We start from the raw sequence: 22661 nt of genomic DNA, 5'->3' as shown, positions 1-22661 counted from the left end.
TTGGGATTTTAGACAGCGATGTGCGAGGTCTTGCACAGGGATGCATGTCACCCCACGACCACGTGCCCTCTTTGTGAGGAAAGTCGAAGCTGTGGCTTGGCCTTTTGCACTACGCAGGGTGACTACAAACTTTGCCCTCAGCAACTGACTCTAAGTCAGCTCCACTAGCCAAATATTTATATATCCTGTTACAGTTTACTTTCAAGCAGTCACGCTTCCCGAGGTGTTCTCTCCCATTCTGAAGTGGCTACTTCCCAGTGCAGTGACATATCCCGTTACTGTTTGCTTAGTATACAGGGGAAGCCAAGACATCACACAGGGTAATTTTAAGCCTCGCTCTGTCCACAGCAACTAGCTCCCATCATGGAAGGGCAAAAGGTTCCTCTTTCCTAAAGGACTCAGGGCTAAACTAAATGGAATGGCCTGTCTCTTTAAATGTGGGCCTGCCCTGGTCATGTATAAAGTAGGAGCTGGGAGTTCTGATTTTTAAGAGCCCAAGGGGTGTGGCAGGGATGCTATGCCCATGGAAGTCTACTTCCATCTGGGGATCTCCCTTGCTGGATTGGAGCACATAAGCCATAGTATTTTACCACTGATACTGCCAACTTCAAATGCTTCTAGCTGGGTTCCTGCAATCGTAGGTCAACATAATAAATGATGGAACTATATTATTTGAATCTGCTTTCTGAAACTTTGAAGAGATGCTGAAGCTGTGGTGTTTAATAATATTATTCCACCCAAAAACAAAACGGCTTGATTCAAAACTCATTGTGGGTCTCATATTAAACGACAGTGAGAAAATATGGCTCGCAGCCAAGTGAAAGGCACTGGAATAAGGCTGCAATCCTGAGCACATTTACATGGGAATAGATGCCACTGGACACAGTAGGCCATTTGAAGAATTACACTGGAAAACAATTTCCCCAATACCTCACTCCCTTCCTTCAAGTAAGGAGAAATTCCAAGCAAAAAATACCATTACCTTCAATGACCCCAGTTTGAGTCCCAACCTCCATACCTCAAGTGAGGTTAAAAATATGTAGAAAATCAGTATCTGAGACCATAATGGCAAAACTTCTTACTCATCTAGATTAAAAAAAAAAAAAAAAGCTTGGTTTTGCAGTTGTTGATTGTTAAACACTCAAGTCGCACTTGTTCAAAAATAAGCCTGGAAATAAGTCTAGTAGCTGCTTGTTTGGGGGCTGAGGTTATTATATGGATAAATGTTGTACTGGAAAAGTCTTTAATATTCGCTGATGTACATGCTCTTTTAAATTATTTACCTGCTTCATGGAAATTAACAAATGGTCAGCGTAAATGGATTCTCTGTGCCCTTTTGACAGCTAAAAGACTGATATTACAACATTGGAAGGATAAACACTCACCTCCTATAATGCAATGGATTGAGGACCTTACAACGCTTTCAACATTTGAATGGGTGTCATATAGACACCACCTTCAAATGGATACTTATTTGGCTATCTGGTCCACTTTTGTTGAAGCCTATGTATAATAGCTAGAAAGCTGTACTTTCATATATATATATATATATATATATATATATATATATATATATGCATTTCATATGTAATTGCTATGGATATATACAAATTCATGTAGGTATATTAAAAATCTCAGCAAAATAATAATTAAAAAGCCAGAAAAGCCTGGAAATGTAGACAGTAGAACAGCTTTCCCTAACCTGTTGTCCTCCAGGTTGGGGAAGACTTCCAAACTCACTCAGGCTGGGCTACCTGCTCTTAAGTAGTCCCATTATGAGGTCTGTGAGCCACAGACTACATCTGTTGCAGACCTCCTGTATGAACTTAAATAGATCACAGGCAGTCAGAACTTATGGACTGAATTAAGCTGAATGATTGTATGACTGCAGTCAGGCAGAACCAGCTGGCCCTTTCCACAACATTTCTACATCTTCCCTTATTATAAGGAACTGCCTGCACTTCTTCATGCTGGACTCTGCACCTCCTAGGGTCATTTGCTGAGCAAGGGTGTATGTGTGTGTGTGTGTGTGTGTGGGGTCCTCTCCCTAATTTCTAATGACCACTAGATTTAAAGACCTTCAAAACAGGCTTAGACAAATTCATGGAAGACAGCTCTGTCCTCAGAGATTAGCTATGATAGCTAAATGGAACTTCCATGTTCAGAGGAACTACATCTGTTAGTACCAAATGCTAGAGAGAAAAATGTAGGCAGGGGGAGAGGGGAGGGCTATTGCCATCATTACCTGTGAGCTTATTTGAATTATCTGGCTGGACACAGATGGAAACAGAATTCTGAGTTAGCCTGGCTCAGCAAAACGGTTCTTACCATCACCAGAAGAACACAATGGCTCTTACAAGACCAGCACAGCAGTGGCAGTGGTCAATTGTACTGTAACACCATCCATCCATTCAATTTACTGTCTATCCTGCCCTTCCTTTGAAAGAGGCCGGGGCAGCTAACGATCTATATAAAATACAGTGCACTATATAATCAACATTACAATTGTGGCTCTGAAATCACAAATATACTAAAATGCAATAAAACCATCAACTCAATCGATCAATCAAAAAACAGAGGACTTGCCTATAGTCCAAAAGCCTGCACAAGCCTTTTTTCTGTGACTGAAAACCAAGACTAGAGCAAAAAATAAAAAATCCTCACATTTTCTTCTGTTTTTTTTTCAAGATGGTAGCAATTTTAGACACACTGATAAACATCAACATTTGCAGGTCAAAACTTCTCACGTGGCACCATTCCGAAGGGCTAGGCTGCTACTGAGGGAACTTACTTCGAAGCATGACTCTGCCAAAGACTGTATGGTCTCTGTCCAAAGTGCTGCAGTTCCAGCGATGGTGACGGAATTGGTGCTGGCATTCCCGTATCCACTCCTTGGCTCCCTCCCCAACTGACTGCATGATATCTGGGTAACTCTGGCACAGCTGCCGCTGTTTGTTGACCAGTCCAGGAATGTTATCACAGATCACCCTTGCCCCCAGGGCTCCAATGTACCTGCAGGAATAATTAAAAAAAAAAAAAGGATGCCTGTCAAAACAACAGAACACAGCTAACAATGTGTTCAGCATCTAGTCACTCCTGATGAATGGAATGGGTATGTAGCTGGGGAAATTATCAGCTGCATCAAGGCAGCTGTTTCCTCTGCTCTCAGTTTAGCACATGCTTTAGCACAGGCCTGCTTCACTCTTGCATGTCCATTTATATATTTATTTCCAATTATTTATATCCTTTTTTCTAAAGCAAAGCATTAAAAAAGAAATTAAAATATATTAACAATAAAAACACACTCAAAAGAACCAATACAGCAGCACTCAGAACAGTAGAAGGCAAGTTTATCTAGTTAAAAAGGCAATAAATCAATAAAAAAATGCCCCCTATGGCAACAAGTGGACACTGAAATGGGATGAAATGCTGTCAAAACTTTTATTATATACAGCTACATGAAGGTTAATTGGGACCAGTGATATAATGGGGGTGAACGGGGGGTGGGAGATTTACTACTTTTTGCACCACAGGAACAGACCTGTCTGTCCATATTACATGTGCCCTTGGGCACCGTAGTCACACTTGAGCCTGATAGTGTGCAATAAAGTCTCAAGCATTGTGTGATGGCTAGGCTTTAAGCAGGAGCTTTTGCCAGCTGCTGCTAAGATCAGCTGACTAGTCCTTGCCCTGCTGCTGCTCACTGTCAAGTACAGATGGCTCCCCCTATCCAGGGGAACCCCCTCCTGAACCTTGGTTACTAGGACAGGTATATGCCCAAACCCTAATATCATCTTCAGGGGTCCTTCTCTGGGATCCCCTGCCAAAGGAAGTGAGGCAGGTGACTACCAGGAAGAAGGCCTTTTCTGCTGTGGCACCCAAGGTGTGGAATGAGCTTCCGAGGTTCATCTGGTGCCTACGCTATACTCTTTCAGGCTCCAGGTGAAGACCTTTTTATTTTCCCAGCATTTTAGCATTTTAGTGTTATAGTCTTTTAACTTTGCTGTTTAAAATCCTTTACTGTATTTTAAATATCTGCATTGCTGCTAGGTTTTATCTTGGTTGTATTTTTATACTGTAGTTTTAAGCTTTTAGATTTTATACTGTTTTTATGCTGTACTTTGTGGTTTTAATTTTTGTGAACCGCCCAGAGAGCTATTGCGCAGTATAGAAATGTAATAAATCAATCAATATACAGTCAGGGCCAGAAATATTGGAACAAGGATAACTGTTTTGGCAGTTGAAAGGAAACACACCCAGATGGGAGCGAAGTCAGGACTTTCAGCTGTAATTCAAGGGGTGTGACAAAAGTGGGGCACTAACCATCCAGGAAGTACAGCCAGTGGCATACACACACCCCCATCGTTGGTGGCTCATAAGTAATGGAACGAATGGCTGAAAAGCAGCTACATGGCCAGGTGTGGCCTGTTTCCTGGGCACCCCATGACCAATCAAGCAGATAAAAGGCCTGGAGGTGGTTCTGAGTATTACATTTGCATTTGGTAGCTGTTCACTGGAACTCCCAACATGAGGCCCAAAGAGGTGTCCATGCGAGTGAAGGAGGCTATCATTAGGCTGAGGAAACAACATAAACCCATTAGAGAGACAGCAAAAACATTGGGCCCCTTCATGGATCACTGCCTTGTTGTGGTGAAGGGGCTTGCATAACTCAGTTAAGCCATAAGCTATGCTATGCAGGGCCACCCAAGACGGACAGGTCATGGTGGAGAGTTCTGACAAAATGTGGAGAAGGAAATGGCAACCCACTCCAGTATTCTTGCCAAGAAAACCCCATGGAATGTATTACAAGGCTAAAAGATACGATGCCAGAAGATGAGCCCCTCAGGTCGGAAGGTGTCCAGTATACTACTGGGGAAGAGCAGAGGGAATTTCCAAGTAGCGCCAGAAAGAGTGAAGCGACTGGGCCAAAGCTGAAAGGACACTCAGCTGTGGATGTGTCTGGTGGTGAAAAGAAAGTCTGATGCTGTAAAGAACAATATTGTTTAGGAACCTGGAATGAAAGATCAATGAATCAAGGTAAGCTGGAGGTGGTCAAACATGAGATGGCAAGATCGGACATTGACATCTTGGGAATCAGCGAACTAAAATGGACAAGCATGGGCGAATTTAATTCAGGTGACCATTATATCTGCTACTGTGGGCAAGAAACCTGTAGACAAAATGGAGTAGCACTTATAGTCAACAAAATGGTGGGAAAAGCAGTACTGGGGTACAATCTCAAAAACGATAGAATGATCTCAGTATAAATCCAAGGCAAACCATTCAACATCACAGTAATTCAAGTCTATGCCCCAACCACTGATGCCGAAGAAGCTGAGGTTGATCAGTTCTATGAAGACCTACAACACCTTCTAGAACTAACACCAAAAAAAATGTCCTCTTCATCATAGGGGATCGGAATGCTAAAGTAAGAAGTCAAGAAATCATCAGGATAACAGGCAAACATGGCCTAGGTGTACAAAATGAAGCAGGACAAAGGCTAATAGAGTTTTGCCAAGAGAACACGCTAATCAGAGCAAACACTCTTTTCCAACAGTACAAGAGGCGACTCTACACATGGACATCACCAGATGGTCAATATCGAAATCAAATTGATTATGTCCTTTACAGCCAAAGATGGAGAAGCTCTATACAGTCAGTAAAAACAAGACCTGGAGCTGACTGTGGCTCAGATCATGAGCTGCTTCTTGCAAAATTTCGGCTTAAATTGAAGAACGTAGGGAAAACCACTAAACCATTCAGGTATGACCTAAATCATATCCCTTATGAATATACAGTGGAGGTGAGGAATAGATTTAAGGGATTAGACCTGATAGACAGAGTGCCTGAGGAACTATGGACGGAGGTCCGTAACATTGATCAGGAGGCAGCAACGAAATCCATCCCAAAGAAAAAGAAATGCAAGAAAGCCAAGTGGCTGTCTGATGAGGCTTTACAAGTAGCTGAGGAAAGAAGGGAAGCGAAAAGCAAGGGAGAAAGGGGAAGATTTATCCAACTGAATGCAGAGTTCCAGAGGATAGCAAGGAGAGACAAGAAGGCCTTCTTAAATGAACAATGCAAAGAAATCGAGGAAATCGACAGAATGGGAAAGACTAGAGATCTTTTCAAGAAAATCGGAGATCTCAAGGAAACGTTTTGTGCAAAGTCAGGCATGATAAGGGACAAAGAAGGCAGGGACCTCACAGAAGCAGATGAGATTAAGAACAGGTGGAAAGAATACACAGAAGATCTATACAGGAAAGATCTGAATGTCCCTGATAGCCATGATAGTGCAGTCACTGAACTTGAGCCAGACATCCTAGAGAGTGAAGTCAAGTGGGCCTTAGGAAGCATTACTAACAACAAAGCTAGCAGAGATGACAGTATTCCAGCTGAGCTATTTAAAATCCTAAAAGATGATGCTGTTGAAGTGCTGCACTCAATATGCCAACAAATTTGGAACACTCAACAGTGGCCACAAGACTGGAAAAGGTCAGTTTATATTCCAATTCCAAAGAAGGGCAATGCCAAAGAGTGTTCAAACTACCGTACAATTGTGCTCATTTCACATGCCAGCAAGGTGATGCTCAAAATCCTACAAGCTAGGCTTCAGCAGCATGTAAACCGAGAACTACCAGAAGTACAAGCTGGGTTTCGAAGAGGCAGAGGAACTAGAGATCAAATTGCCAACATTCGCTGGATCATGGAGAAAGCAAGAGAATTCCAGAAAAACATCTATTTCTGCTTCATTGACTACGCTAAAGCCTTTGATTGTGTGGATCACAACCAACTCTGGCAAATTCTGAAAGAGATGGGAGTACCAGACCACCTTAGCTGTATCCTGAGAAACCTGTATGAGGGTCAAGAAGCAACAGTAAGAACCGGACATGGAACAACTGATTGGTTCAAAGTTGGGAAAGGAGTACGACAAGGCTGTATATTGTCGCCCTGCTTATTTAATTTATATGCAGAGTACATCACGAGAAATGCCGGGTTGGATGAATCAGAGGTCGGAATTAAGATTGCCGGGAGAATCATCAACAACCTCTGATATGCAGACGATACCACCGTAATGGCAGAAAGTGAAGAGGATCTCAAGAGCCTCTTGTTGTGTGTGAAAGTGGAGAGTGCAAAAGCTTGTTTGAAACTCAACATTAAAAAAATGAAGCTCATGGCATCTGGCCCCATCACTTCCTGGCATATAGAAGGGGAAGAAATGGAAGCAGTGACAGATTTTATTTTCTTGGGCTCCAAGATCACCACAGACGGTGACTGTAGCCATGAAATTAAAAGACACTTGCTCCTTGGGAGGAAAGCTATGGCACACCTAGACAGCATAGTAAGAAGCAGAGACATCACCTTGCCGACAAAGGTCCGTCTAATCAAAGCTATGGTTTTCCCAGTAGCAATGTATGGCTATGAGAGCTGGACTATAAGGAAGGCTGAGCGCCGAAGTATTCATGCTTTTGAACTGTGGTGCTGGAGAAGACTCTTACGAGTCCCCTGGACTGCAAGGAGGTCCAATCAGTCCATCCTAAAGGAAATCAACCCTGAGTGCTCATTGGAAGGACAGATACTGAAGCTAAAGCTCAAATATTTTGGCCACCTAATGCGAAGAGAAAAGTCACTGGAAAAGATCCTGATGCTGGGAAAGATTGAAGGCAAAAGGAGAAGGGGATGGCAGAGGATGAGATGGCTAGATAGCATCACCGATGCAATGCATATGAACTTGAGCACACTCCAGGAGAGAGCGGAGGACAGGAAGGCCTGGCGTGCTACTATGGTCCATGGGGTCATGAAGAGTTGGACACGACTTAACAACTGAACAACAAAAAACATTGGGAGTGGCCAACACAACAGTATCTCACAATAGGTCCAGAATCTCGACCCACACAAGATTTGGACACTTCCATTGTCTCACACTGTCCAGAATCCTTTGGCTGTTGCAAGAGCTGCTTTCAAGGAAGCAGGATTGAGGGAGTGGCCGTGGGTCAGTACTAGAGCACATGCATTTTGCATCCCCTGCATTCCACCTTCAGTAGCCAACTGCACTGGCAGTTGAGTCTTACGTTGACACTGGTGATGGGACAGCATCCTCCACCTGAGGACAGCAAGCTAGCTTAGCAGGTGCAGGGTAGGCTGCCTAGAACATATACAGTCAGGGCCAGAAATATTGGAACAAGGATAACTGTTTTGGCAGTTGGCCTCTGTACACCACCACATTGAAGTTGAAAGGAAGCACACCCAGATGGGAGCAAAGTCAGGACTTTCAGCTGTCATTCAAGGGGTTTGACAAAAGTGGGGCACTAACCATTCAGAAAGTACAGCCAGTGGCATACACCCCCCCTATCATTGCTGGCTCATAAGTAATGCAATGAATGGCTGACAAGCAGCTGCATGGCCAGGTGCAGCTTGTTTCTTGGGTACCCCATGACCAATCAAGCAGATAAAAGGCCTGGAGGTGGTTCTGAGTGTTACATTTGCATTTGGTAGCTGTACACTGGAACTCCCAACATGAGGTCCAAAGGGGTGTCCATGCGAGTGAAGGAGGCCATCATTTGGCTGAGGAAACAAAATAAACTCATCAGAGAGATAGCAAAAACAGTGGGAGTGGCCAACACAACAGTTTGGAACATCCTGAAAAAGAAGGAATTAACTGGCAAGCTCAGCAACAGCAAAAGGCCTGGAACACCACGGAAGACAACTAAAGTGGATGACTGCAGAATTCTGCTCATGGGGAAGAGGAACCCTTTCACAACATCTAGTCAGGTCAAGAACACTCTTGAGGAGGTAGGCATGTCATTGTCAACATCTACTGTCAAGAGACGGCTTTATGAATGTAAATACGGAGGCTTCACAACAAGGTGCAAACCACTGGTAACGCTAAAGAAAAGGAAGGGCAGATTAGCCTTTGCCAGCAAACACCTAAAAAAGCCTGCCTAGTTCTGGAATAAGATTCTTTGGACTGATGAAACCAAGATTAACTTGTACTGGAATGATGGGAAGAGAAAAGTATGGAGAAGGAAAGGAACAGCTCATGATGCAAAGCATACCACATCATCTGTCAAACGTGGTGGAGGCAGTGTTATGGCATGGGCATGTATGGCTGCCAATGGAACCGGGTCACTGGTGTTTATTGATGACCTGACTGCTGATAAAAGCAGCAGCATGAATTCTGAAGTGTATAGGGCTATACTTTCTCCTCAGATTCAGCTGAATGGTGCCAAACTGATAGGACGCTGCTTCATATTGCAGATGGATAATGACCCCAAACATACAGCAAAAGCTACCCAAGAGTTTCTCCAGGCAAAGAAGTGGGATGTTCTTCAATGGCCAAGTCAGTCTCCTGATCTCAACCCAAGAGAGCATGCTTTTCACTTACTGAAGACAAGACTGAAGGCAAAAAGACCCACAGACAAGCAGCAGCTGAAGGCAGCTGCAGTAAAGGCCTGGCAAAGCATCTTGAGGGAGGAAACTCAGCATTGGGTCATGTCCATGGGTTCCAAACTTCAGGCAGTCATTGACTGCAAAGGATTTTCATCCAGGTATTAAAGGCGATCCTTCAGTTTGAAATGATGTCCGTTTGTTCCATTACTTTTGAGCCACCAACAATGTGTGTGTGTGTATGCCACTGGCTGTCCTTCCTGAATGGTTAGTGCCCCACTTTTGTCACACCCCTTGAATTACAGCTGAAAGTTCTGACTTCGCGCCCATCTGGGTGTGTTTCCTTTCAACTTCAATGTGGTGGTGTACAGAGGACAACTGCCAAAACAGTTATCCTTGTTCCAATATTTCTGGCCCTGACTGTAGTTCTGTCCTCTAATAGAAGGAAACAGCCAGGGGGCTGCTGCTTCCACCTGCTCCATACCACCCAGTATCTTCCACCTGAGGTGAGTGCCTCACTTGGCCTAATAGTAGGGCTGGCCCTGAGCACATACTTTGCATGCAGAAGGTCCCAGGTTCAATCCCTGCCAGTCAGTGTCGACAGTGTTGGGCTAGATGGACCAACTGTCTGACTCAGTAGTCTGACTCAGTATAAGACAGCTTCCTATGTTCTTATGATAGACACAGTGCTGCCTCTCCAGGCTGCTGCAACCTTCCCCCTCTGTGATAGTGCTTGCTACAGGTTTCTTTTCGGGGTGGTGGTGGTGGTGGTTCTGAAATAAAAAGATAGTACAAATCTAAAATTGGGAAAGAAGAGAGCTTGTTGGGTCTCTCTGGGGAGAGAATTCTACAGTTATGGTACCACCACGAAGAAGGCCTGTTCTTGTAACCTGCAAAATGGATATTCACTAAAGATGGGCTAGAGAGCAGGGCCTCCAACACTGATCTTAAGCCTTGGGCAGCTTGATACAGGTGAAAGCAGTTCTTCAGATAATGTCTTTCTTGCTGACTGTAATATCAAGACTTGGCTTACATGCATGAATGTGCCATCATGGATAAAATGTTCATATCATTTCATAGCACCTTAAATGTACAGTCAGCTGCCAGACATCAAGCATTCAGTGACTTAGTGCAGATAAATACACACATATATGTGAATCAATGCTTAGAGGCACGGCAAGGACAGAATCCATAGTTGCCCATCTGCTAGCAGAGTGACCTGCCGATTCCGGTCCATGAACAGCAAGCCCTGCCAACTCCATTCTGCCAGCAGCACCTACCCCTTGCGGAATGACAATTTAGCACTTTTTGGGCCAAGTCCTCAAACAAGCAGAAATGCTTGTTTCTGGAAGAGGGGAAGGTTGGCACAGCTCCCTTATGCAAGCTCTGCCAACTTTCCCCCTTCCAGAAACAAGTATTTCTGCTCGTTTGGAGGCTTCCCCCCAGAAGCGTTAAATCATCATTCCATAGAGAGTCAAGGTTGCTTGTGGAATGCAATTGGTGGGGCTGGCTGCATGTGGACCAGAATCAGCAGTCAGCTCTGCTAGCAGATGGGAAGCATTGGATTCTGCCCCCGGTCAGCAAAATAAGAACGTAAGAACATAAGAACAGCCCTGCTGGATCAGACTAAGGGGTCCATCTAGTCCAGCATTCTGTTCACACAGTGGCCAACCAGCTGTTGTTGTTGTTGTTCAGTCGTGTCCGACTCTTCGTGACCCCATGGACCATAGCACACCAGGCCTTCCTGTCCTGCGCTCTCTCCCGGAGCGTGCTCAAGTTCATATTCATTGCATCGGTGATGCTATCTAGCCATCTCATCCTCTGCCGTCCCCTTCTCCTTTTGCCTTCAGTCTTTCCCAGCATCAGGGTCTTTTCCAGAGAGTTTTCTCTTCGCATTAGGTGGCCAAAATATTGGAGCTTCAGCTTCATTATCTGTCCTTCCAATGAGCACTCAGGGTTGATTTCCTTTAGGATGGACTGATTTGACCTCCTTGCAGTCCAGGGGACTCGTAAGAGTCTTCTCCAGCACCACAGTTCGAAAGCATCAATTCTGCGGCGCTCAGCCTTCCTTATAGTCCAGCTCTCACAGCCATACATTACTACTGGGAAAACCATAGCTTTGATTAGACGGACCTTTGTCGGCAAGGTGATTTCTCTGCTTCTTACTATGCTGTCTAGGTGTGCCATAGCTTTCCTCCCAAGGAGCAAGCGTCTTTTAATTTCATGGCTACAGTCACCGTCTGCGGTGATCTTGGAGCCCAAGAAAGTAAAATCTGTCACTGCTTCCATTTCTTCCCCTTCTAGATGCCAGGAAGTGATAGGGCCAGATGACATGATTTTCGTTTTTTTAATGTTGAGTTTCAAACCAGCTTTTGCACTCTCCTCTTTCACCCTCAACAAGAGGCTCTTGAGATCCTCTTCGCTTTCTGCCATTAGGGTGGTATCGTCTGCATATCGGAGGTTGTTGATAATTCTCCCGGCAATCTTAATTCCGACCTCTGATTCATCCAACCCGGAATTTCTCATGATGTACTCTGCATATAAGTTAAATAAGCAGGGTGACAATATGCAGCCTTGTCGTACTCCTTTCCCAATTTTGAACCAATCAGTTGTTCCATGTCCGGTTCTTACTGTTGCTTCTTGACCCTCGTACAGGTTTCTCAGGAGACAGGTTAGGTGGTCTGGTACTCCCATCACTTTAAGAATTTGCCACAGTTTGTTGTGATCCACACAATCAAAGGCTTTAGCATAGTCAATGAAGCAGAAATAGATGTTTTTCTGGAATTCTCTTGCTTTCTCCATGATGCAGCGAATGTTGGCGATTTGATCTCTAGTTCCTCTGCCTCTTCGAAACCCAGCTTGTACTTCCGGTAGTTCTCGGTTCGCATACTGCTGAAGCCTAGCTTGTAGGATTTTGAGCATCACCTTGCTGGCATGTGAAATGAGCGCAATTGTGCGGTAGTTTGAACACTCTTTTCAACCAGCTGTAGGAACCCACAAACAGGACACAAGTTGAAGAGCAAAATGGAAACATGTAGGCACATTCTGTGTTATTATACTGTTGTTGTTGTTGTTTTAATTTAATACATTTCTATAATGTCAGTAGCTGAAGTGCTTTGGGTAGTTCACAACTATTCCAGCATGGTCAATGGCTTCTGATCTGGGTGGGCAGGGACAGGCAAGGAAACAGTGACCTGGTGTGGATTACAGAGGACAGATGTGCACTTGAGCTGAGACCTGGTAGTCATAACCTGTGACCAAATTTTTATTTTCTTATGCTTTTGATACAGCCTTTCCTGGCAACATTGGGCACCCTAAATGCACAGTTGCTACTTGTTTGTTTCAGGCTGACCAGATGTCATTCCTGCAGATAACATTTTTACTGCAGGGAAATTGCATTTGCCTACCACTGAAACAGCAATATTTTGTCAATGGAAAAAATGCAGTCTGTACCCTGATAGTGTGTCAGTTACTATTATTATGAATGCATTGTGGGATGTGGTTGTATGATGGTCATGAGTTCCTATTTCTGAGTGTGTGTATGTGTGTGTGTGTGTGTGTGTGTGTGTGAGAGAGAGAGAGAGAGAGAGAGAGAATGACACAGTTCTCCCTTTCCATGCCTATGACATTTTGTGACCTTTTAAAAAGTTTAAAACTTGTGTGGATTAACTTCCCTTCCCTTCTTCCTTTCTTATTCTCTCTTTCTTATTCTCTCTTTCTTTCCCTCCTATACTGGAGCACACATCTTCCCCACCATCTACAGGCTATCTATAGGAAATCATTATTCTGAAATCCAGCACTGACACTTTGGATATTTTATAAAGAATATTTTCCTTCTCTGTGCATATCTAATTCAAGACCAATAGCTTCCTGATGTCTGTTTTGTTCCAGCCCTCACTCTTCCTGGGGCCGATCAACATTGCACCCACCATTGCAATGAACTCGGTGTCCCGTCGGGTGTCCGTCGCTCTCATATTAAAACGTGATTATTCACACTCACCCATTTTCCCTGTTGCAGTGCTTCATCGAATACATGAGCTCAGTTCACACTCAAGCGCTGTGCTATTTTCCTGCGCGCGCTTATCTGATCTCGGAAGCTAAGCAGGGTTGGCCCCGGTCAGTAGTTGGATGGGTGACCGCCTGGGAATCAGGCTTCCTGCACTGAGCAGGGGGTTGTTCTATCCCTTCAAATGAGACTAGGTTTTACCCCCTCCTATCCCCCACTCTGGATGTGTGTTTTTAAAATTAAGGCATTATCCTCGCAGAATCGGGGCTTCTCCGTGATGTTTTTTTTTTCTAATTCAGGCATGATCTTCAAAGCTTCGAAGTTGTGAAGCTTCACAACTTCGAAGCTTCAAAGATCATGCCTGAATTAGAAAAAAAAACATCGCGGAGAAGCCCCGATTCTGTGAGGATAACGCCTTAATTAAAAAACACACATCTGGAGTGGGGGATAGGAGGGGGTAAAACCTAGTCTCATTTGAAGGGATAGAACAACCCCCTGCTCAGTGCAGGAAGCCTGATTCCCAGGCTGTCGCCCATCCAACTATTGACTGGGCTGACCCCGCTTAGTTTCTGGGATCAGACAAGTGCGTGCACATCCAGCCCTTTGCTTGTTGCTGAGGAAATGGGGCTGCTGAGGAAGCTATGCGATCAGTAGCCAGAAGAAGACATGGGGCTGTCGAGAGCTGTGATTGGACAGGAGGGAAATACAAATACCGCCGTATATGGACAGGCGGGGGAGGGGACTACGACTGGATATGGTAGCAAAGGCAGAAAATCAGAGCACATTAAGGGGAAATACCGGGATATTAGGGTATTGAAAGCAGGAGCACGGAAGTGGGGAATTCCGGTTCCAATTCGAGGCGGCTACTGCGTAGTGTGAAAGGCGGGTTATGAAACCTCATTGGAAGCGAAAAAAGGCGGTAAGTGTAGATCCAGCCCTGGTTGATTCTGAAACCGGTAGAACAGGCAGATTTTTTTAATGCTTCTGAATTAACTTTTCTCCTGGTAGGAAGAGACGCTCACTTTGTGGGAGTACAGATGCATGTTCTAACTTGGATTTGAGTTGCCAACATGCCAGTCAGACACTAAAACTGACAGACATGGTGGTGGGGGATAGATGGACAGGGCACTGCTGAGCCATCAGGATGCTGCTTTGTGAATAACAAAATTACCTCAGTCTAGTGTCCTGGGTCGAAAGAATGTGCAACTTCTTTTTTGCTGAATTATTGTTATTAGGAGCCAGGCAAGTTGAGGAGCAAGATTTCCCGACAGTACTAAAAAGCGAAGCAGCAAAGTGTAGCTGGAGTAGAGCAGGAGTCTTTAAAAGGTTCCATTTTGTGTTTAAGATTACAGGTATGTTCTGCAAGATCTGTGCTGATGTCATCTTAAGGAATTCCAAACCCATGCGCTGGTCATACCAATACTAGATTTAAACTGGAATGCTATACCTTGTTTAGTTTGATCCTGTAGGACACAACCCTGAAGTTGAGATTCTTATTTTAAAGAAAGAATAGCCAGAAGGTTCTCATATGATTCCAAAAAGGAAGACTACCAAATCTACTGAATATCATGAGACTCACAGGAGATTATTGTACTGCTCGATGACCTTCCTTAGGCATGTATTTATAGCTGGTATGAGCAGCAGCATTACCATTTATATAGCTCCTTTCAAGCTGGCATAGCATTTCACCTCCATTGTGTCAGTAATTTTTGCAAATGGTCCTAAAAGGTAGACAGTGTGCGTTTCCAGGCAGAGGCATTCTTGCACTACTAACCAAAAAGAATAGTGCAGCTGTTCCATCATTTCCTCCTTTTTTTTGTGGAAAGGAAAAAGACAGAAGCAGCAGTGGGAAAATAGGGGAGGGTTACAAGTGGAAGACAGTGACACCTGGACCTTCCCATAAAATGCCATGAATGAGGCAGGGCAGTGGCATGATAACAGTTTGTCTTGAAATGCCCAGTATTGCTATTTTGACATTCCGGACAGGGGATCGGGTCTAAGAGTATAGTGGCTTGCCTAAAGCTACCTTGTCTCAACATTTGAATCAGGGGCTTCCTGGCTATGATCTTACCTGCTATTTCTACCATAAACAAATGGTATGGCACTTTGTATCTGATTCACAGCACAGTTACAATGTTATGCATGTTTTGCTGATCCCTCCAATGGGACATAGTCCCAAGATATTGTGCATAGGATTAGATGAACAAATCCTCACTTGTTATCACTATTCTCCAAGCTCCCTTAACAGGGCCCTGAAGGCACCACTGCAGATCTTGAAGTAACACAGACAGTTGAGTCAAGTGTGGAATTTTCCATATCCATCAAACAGCATCTTTTCTTTCACTCCAGACAGAAAGCAATATTTATTTTTATTTTTTTAGGCTGGAGAATGGCTTTTGCCACATACCTCTGCAGCTGCATTTCTAGCTGAAAAAGGAAAGATTTGGGTAGGGTTCAAATGTTTCAAGTTCCCAGACTGGAATCAAGACCCTCCCTTTAATAATAACTGGGCGGTGGTGGGGAGGAAGCAGTATGGCTGGGCAATATTTCACTGTCTACCTCACCATCTGCTATCATTTGTATTAGTCATGGAGATAGCTCACAGCTTTAGGAAAGGGCTCATTATTTTTCTCCTTTTAAAATATTTGGTTTAAACTCTGGTGAGAAGTCGGGGTCATCTCAGGCTGGCATGGTGGATAATAAACATTGCTCCCCACAGTCTTTGCAGACAAGGGCTGTTTTGGCTGACACACATTATTTTCACAAGCTGGCTCATCAGCCTTCAACGGCCAGCAAACACACAGAAAAGGTGGAGGGACAAGGCAGTGGAAAACAGACCCTTGTCGAGTGTGAAGAGATGTGGACTATGCGTAGAATGTAAAAGGCCATGGAGGTTTCAATCATGACCTTAGGAAGAGAAGCTTGATATGGCTCCCGGGTTCGTTTGGATCAAAATGTGCTGTAGAATGATACAGGCAGAATGTTCCCTTGACCCTTTGACTGGAGAACAGCAAAAGTTAGCATGACCTTATTCCACCATTTACTTAGTGGCAACTTAACACAGTGTATGTGTGACCACTTGAAAAGCTGGTTGTTTGTGATGTCTTGCCAAGTGGTGAGAAGAATTTTTCTACTCCCTAGCTTCCTGACTGGGTGCAGATGTGTGGTAAACTCCTCACCGCTTAGTAGGATGTTAGAAACAAGTGGTTGCATGCACACTGTGGCAAACTTTCATGGTGAATGGTTGCCTCAGTTCAGCCAATGGCAGTGATGGGTAAAATTTGCACCACCTTCAGATTTTTATCCTTCTTCAGAGCTCTAAAAGAAGCAGAAGCAGAAACCTTTTTGGGATATATAAATTGGTCAGATCAATGATTAATTTTAATTTTATATGCAACAGAGTAAGGGTACAAAACTATGGAGTTCATAAAGGCAATCCTCTACAAATGAAAGTTTGCTTTCCCCCCCCCGCCCCCCAAGAACCTACCTAAATTAAAAATAATTTAGGACATTGGATTGCTCTACTTAACAGAAATTAGCATGAGCAGCAAGTTTACCCACAAGTAAGCAGGACAAACTTTGCATGTCTTCTCCACAAGTAATCACGAATTAATCTCTCAGCAGCACTTTCAAGTAGCATCCCAAATATCAAGAGTCTGCATGCCTACTCAAAGATGCATGAGTAGCATGTCTACTCACAAATAAGCAGAGCAAGCCTCTGCATGTCTACTCAGAAGATAGCTTCTCTCCAGGTCATGCCCCCTCTCCTGGACAGGAAAAAGGTCTTACCGGGGCAGTCATTATAAGATCTATACAGATGGATCTAAAAATGTCCAAAATGGGAGGGTGGCTGCTGCATTCTATGTCCCTGAATTTGGGGTGCAGAAAAAGTATTGCTTATCCGAGTGGGTTTCTATAATGACAGCTATTATTCTGGAATTGGAGTTGGTTAGGGACATCAGACTGGAGCGAGTGATAATTTTCTCTGATTCTTTGTCAGGTTTGTTAGTAATTCAACAAGGAAATATAGGAAGTAAGTCTCCATTAGTAAACAAGATATGGCTTCTAAATTTTGAACTATATCTTATGGGACTTAGAGTTGGGTTTTTCTTGATCCCTGCTCATGTGGGTATTTGTGGTAATAAATTGGCAGATCAAGCAGCCAAGGAAGCTTTGGAGCATGATGTAATTGATATCATACTGCCTTGTCATAATCAGAGATGAAAAGCTGGGTTCAGGATTAAAATAAAACAGGATTGGCAGAAATGGTGGGAGAGTGGACGTGTTGAGAGGAGAGGTTTTTCTTTCTGTCCAGCCCTGGATGATTTTAGTATTTTTTGACCAATGTGGTCAGATTCAGAAGATTGCTATGTTCCGGGTCTTGAGTGGACACTGTGCTTTACGTAGCAATCTGTTTATTTTGGGAAGCTTTGTAGAGTGGGTGACTCAACAGATCATCTTCTCTGGGACTGTCTGTTATATAGTAGAGAATGGGATTTCCTTTTTAGTGGGCTCCAGAGTTTGGGGATTGAAGGCTTTTCTTTGGAGCCTATTCTCTGAGTGATTAATCTTAGAAGTGCAGTCCTGAAAACACTATGGAAATTTGTTAAAGTTACAGGCCTTTATATGCCCAATTGTAAGATGTAGTGATGGGTTTTTCCTCCCCAATTTTTCCAATAGGTGACGGATGGTCATGGGGCCTTTTGGCCCTGATATGCCATTAAATCCCAGAAGAAGAGAAGCAGCCGCAACAGCAGCAGCAACTCTTATTTCTGACTGCTAAGAGCGAGGGTGGGGTCTGAGCAGGAAGCTGATGGCTCAGATGGGGAAACCATGCCTGCACCACAGTGGTCTTCAAATATTATCAAGACATTGTCTCTGCACTCCTAATTTTCTCCAGTTCTTCCAGTCTGCATTCAAGGAACTGGACTATATCGCTAAAGAACAGAAACTCCTTGTCTTAACAGTATGGCAACAACAAGGCTATGAAGAGAAAACAGCTTTTCAAGGCTATGAAGAGAAAACAGACTTGTAAGCAGTAGTGTAAACCTCCAAATTGTATCCTGGACAAGCTGAAACAGTCCCCCAGAACATGCCAAATAGCACTGCTGCTATGGATATATCTACACTTTGGTGCAATTGCTGCAGTCATCTTATTGCATATTGCCCATCACAAGTAGCGGATTTTCTCTTCCATCTCCATAGCTGGAGCTGTTTTAGAATAGTTTTTCAAGTGTACAATATATAAAAGGAGAAGTGTATATCCATGAGACCACCTGTGTGGCCCTTTAAAAGAAAAAAAAATGTGCAAGGCTATTTCCCCCCCCCCACACACACACTATATAAATAACTTCTTTAAAATCCTTTTTTTTTTCAGGCAGTAAAACATATCCTTTTTAAAGAAAGTTACAGTCTTTTTCTTCCCACCCCTCCCCCTCCCCCTCCCCTGAAAAAAATAAGGCCATATGTCTGACACTGTAGTAAAGCTCCCACTCTCCTTCCTGTGGTGGTTAAGGGGGAAGTTGCTCCCCATTCTCCACACTATTTCCCACAGGCTCAAAGATCTGCCACCAAATATTTCCCAGTTAGTTCAACATTTGATAGTCAACCTCATTTTGGCCTCTCCACAGCTTTGCTTGGCTTTATAGCCTGTGAGCCAATTTCCTTCCTGTCCAAGCCTTTCCAGCCATCACCTTCTGTCCCAAGGTCCTATCCCCGTGCCCCGCCCCACCCCACCCCACCCCACCCCACCTTCTTCTTCTTGGCCCTTCCTTTGCTCAGTTCTGTGTACCTTCTCACAGATTTTCCTTCATTGAGCAGGGGGTTGGACTTGATAGCCTAAATGGCCCCTTCCAGCTCCATGTTTCTATGAGATCACTGTCTCATCTCCACCCATTCTCCTTTGGGTTCCAGCTTTTCAACCTACTGCCTCTCTTTTCAGCTGCTCTGACTTTGGGGCCTTTTTCTCCTCAGTTTCCCAACCCTTGTCTAGCCTTCCTTCTCTGCCTCCAGTTTCTCTCAGAATCACACAGCCCAGCCGAGACTAGTGGCTCCGATGTCAGTGGGGTGGTGAATCTGCTCCGGGTTTCAGTCAGAACCAGTCAGAACTCTAAAGGAGCTATCCAAGGTGCTTGGATAGCTCCTTTAGAGTTCTGACTGGCTCTGACTGCAACCTGAAGCGGATTCACCACCCACTGGCATTGGTGCCTCCACTGACACCGACTCTCTTGTCTCCCAACAAATATTGGGGAAATTGAAGTCCCCCATTACTACTACATCATGATTCCTTGAAACATTGGCTATTTGCTTTTCAAAAGTTTCATCCTCATCTTTTCTTTGGGTGGCCAGTAGTAGACTCCAACCACCATGTTCCTTTTATTCTTTGCTCCATTTATTTTAACTCAGATGCCCTCGATGGGGCTACCAAGCTCATCCTCCTGTATTTCTGTGCAGAGATATGTATTTTTAACATACAGTGCAACTCCACCTCCCTTTCTGTTCCTCCTGTTCTTTTTGAACAAGGTATATCCTTCAATTGCTGTATTCCAATCCTGAGAGTCATCCCACCAAGTCTCAGTTACACCTATCAAGTCATAATTTCCCTCTTGTATTAAGAGTTCAAGTTTGTTCTGTTTGTTTCCCATACTCTGGGCATTAGTATATAGACATCGAAGACAATGTGCTTCATGGTCTGGCTTTCTTCCTACATGTTTGTGAAAACGATTATTGGGTGCTATTAGAGCTGTTCTCTCCGTTGTGGTGCATGAGCTTTCATCCATTATTACCCCCAACTTTATGTCTCCCTTCCCCATAGGATTCAGTTTAAAGCCCTCCTGATGACGTTCTTCATGCTGTGGCCAAACACATTCTTCCCAGCCTTCGTGAGGTGCAACCCATCCCTTGCCAACAGCCCATCTTCCAGGAAGTATAGCCCATGGTCCCAGAATCCAAATCTCTCTTGTCAGCACCACCTTCATAGCCAGTCATTCACCCGGAGTATTTTTCTTTCCCTTTCTATCCCTCTTCTAACTACTGGAAGGATGGATGAGAAAACTAGCTGGGCCCCAAAGTTCTTGAGTTCCCGTCCCAAAGCTTCAAAGTCTGATGTGATTTCTTCGTAGCTCTGCTTGGCGGTATCATTTGTTCCCACATGGATGAGAAGAAAGGGATACCTGTCAGTGGGCTTTATGAGTGTAGGCAACCCTTCATTCACGCCTCTAATCCGTCCTCCTGGGAGACAGCATACCTGGCAACTCCATGGGTCTTCATGACATACTTAGGTTTCAATCCCACACAGTAAGGAGTCTCCCACTCCTCCTCCTCTTCCTCCTCTTGTTGTTATAGGCCTTGGTTTCATTGCCTCTGCTTGACTGACCTTCAGCCTCTTGCTCACTCTCATGCAGGTTCATTACAGGTTCCCCTGTAATGTTCCCTCTGCAGGCTGTCCTCCAGTCTCATCCTCAAGTACCTGTACACAGTTCCATAGCTCCACTGCTTCCACTAGTGCAGAGTGGCTTCTAGTTCTTCTGCTCCTAATTGTCACCCTTTGCCAAGGAGTATCCTCTACCGCATTTTTCCTCACCTCACCATTTCCCACTTCTGCCTCAGTTTGCTACTGCTGTTGCCTGAGGATATGGACAAGATGCTTGCATCTGTACAACTCAGCACATGTTCTCTCCACCCTTGCCTTTCATGGCTTTTCTGAGTTAGCCACAGGGGACTGACCAAATGGATCAGGGGAGCGGTGAACACATCATTGGGTGATGGTGTGCTCCCTACTGCCTTGAAGGAAATTAAATACACACACTCTCTCTGATATGCTAAAAAGGTTGTGACTATGGACTCTGAGTGCATTTTTTAAAAAATGTAAATCTATCCAGCATCATTGGTCAAACCACATTCCTGACATATCTTTACATTTATGTTGGGATCCCCAATGTTGATCCTCTTCCTTTGGCTTTCTGATGATGCACAGTAAATGAGTAGCAGCCAGAAGTCTCTTACATTTGCTGTGTGAAATGTCAAGAAGCTCTGTTGGTTGTATGAGTAAAGGCTAAACAGTTAAAGCATTGCCAGGCTCCCTGCTTGGCTATAGCCCTTCTCCGCTGAGCACTTCACCTAATAATTAATTGAGCATTTGACACATATTGTCTCTGCTACAGCCCACTCTTCCTCTCTTCCCTGACCCAGCCCATATGGTGTGGGACAGTACAGAGACAATTACCAGTGCATATGCAGTGCTCGTGTTAATCCCTGGAAGGCCATGTAATCAATCACAGGCTGGCTAGAAGACAAAAGGCAGACCAACATCTTCTCCACATCCTTGTCCTATGACAGTATCCTCCATGCACAAACTCACCCTGTCCCCATTGTCCCATGTCATTGCATAGACAGTGCTTAAGCAGAAATGAGAGACATTGAATTGCCCAGGAGTATCTGTGTGATTCAAAGTATTTAGCAAAGCCATACAGGTGGCTCAAGCAATGAGCCAAAGCAGATTTTGGAAGATGGCGATTCCTCATCATCCATAGCTGCTTGCCAATCTGTTATGGGGGAAATTCCTTCTTGACCACCAAACACGATCATATGGAGCCATGAGGTAGAACCTCCATAAGGCAATGTTCAAAGTAAGATTCTTGTCCACAACTCATGCAGGAAGCCAATGATTTACGCTCTTGTACACTCTTGCTGCCAAGGGTCTTGATTGAGGCAAATATTATTTTAAGGCTAAAGCCAGAGAGAGAGAGCACAGGAAGGTCACTAATTGCTTTCTTTTCCTGCAGTCCACCTTGTCAACAAAATCCTACTTCCAAAGCGCCAGCTTCATGCTGTGTGAGGTGATTACTGTCTGCCAACGTGACAGGCCAAAAAACTTAGGAGACCTGTTTTGGCATTGCTCTGCATGCAGCATTAGCGTGTGGGTTCCATATCTGCTTCACACAGGCATAAATAAAGGCCCAGTAGAGAAGTAGAATCTGCACCAACTGTTTGTATATGGCACTGGGCAAGAAATGTGAAAAAAGGAAAATAGCAACAACTCCCTAACAACTCCTCTGATTAGACTGGAGATATTATTTTCTTTCAATGCACTGATAACAGCCTGACTTGGACCACAGGCCTCCATAACATAAGACTCATGAGGTGATAACAGCCCCTGCAGGAATTTCTAATGCCCACTGTTTGCTGCCCTGTCCCACGCCTCTTTGTGGGAAAGCTCATCCAAGTCCATCAAAAGTAAGGGTGGGGATGGGATGGGCGTATGTCACCTGGA

The 22661-nt window shown here is 44.3% G+C and overlaps 1 protein-coding gene across 1 annotated transcript in view; it reads right to left on the bottom strand.

Annotated features, from left to right (window-relative positions):
* Positions 1 to 22661, bottom strand: part of WNT2B (Wnt family member 2B) — a 74145-nt gene that overhangs the window by 9548 nt on the left and 41936 nt on the right. Inside the window, exon 2 of the mRNA XM_084848356.1 lies at positions 2792 to 3012. Within this exon, the coding sequence (XP_084704482.1) occupies positions 2792 to 3012 (221 nt within the window). The remainder of the gene's footprint in view (positions 1 to 2791; positions 3013 to 22661) is intronic.

Source organism: Heloderma suspectum, chromosome 4 (assembly GCF_057233095.1).
Source record: "Heloderma suspectum isolate Gila_16-S chromosome 4, 16-S_ref, whole genome shotgun sequence".
In the NCBI taxonomy this organism is placed as follows: Eukaryota; Metazoa; Chordata; class Lepidosauria; order Squamata; family Helodermatidae; genus Heloderma; species Heloderma suspectum.
This window is presented reverse-complemented; position numbering and strand designations above follow the sequence as displayed.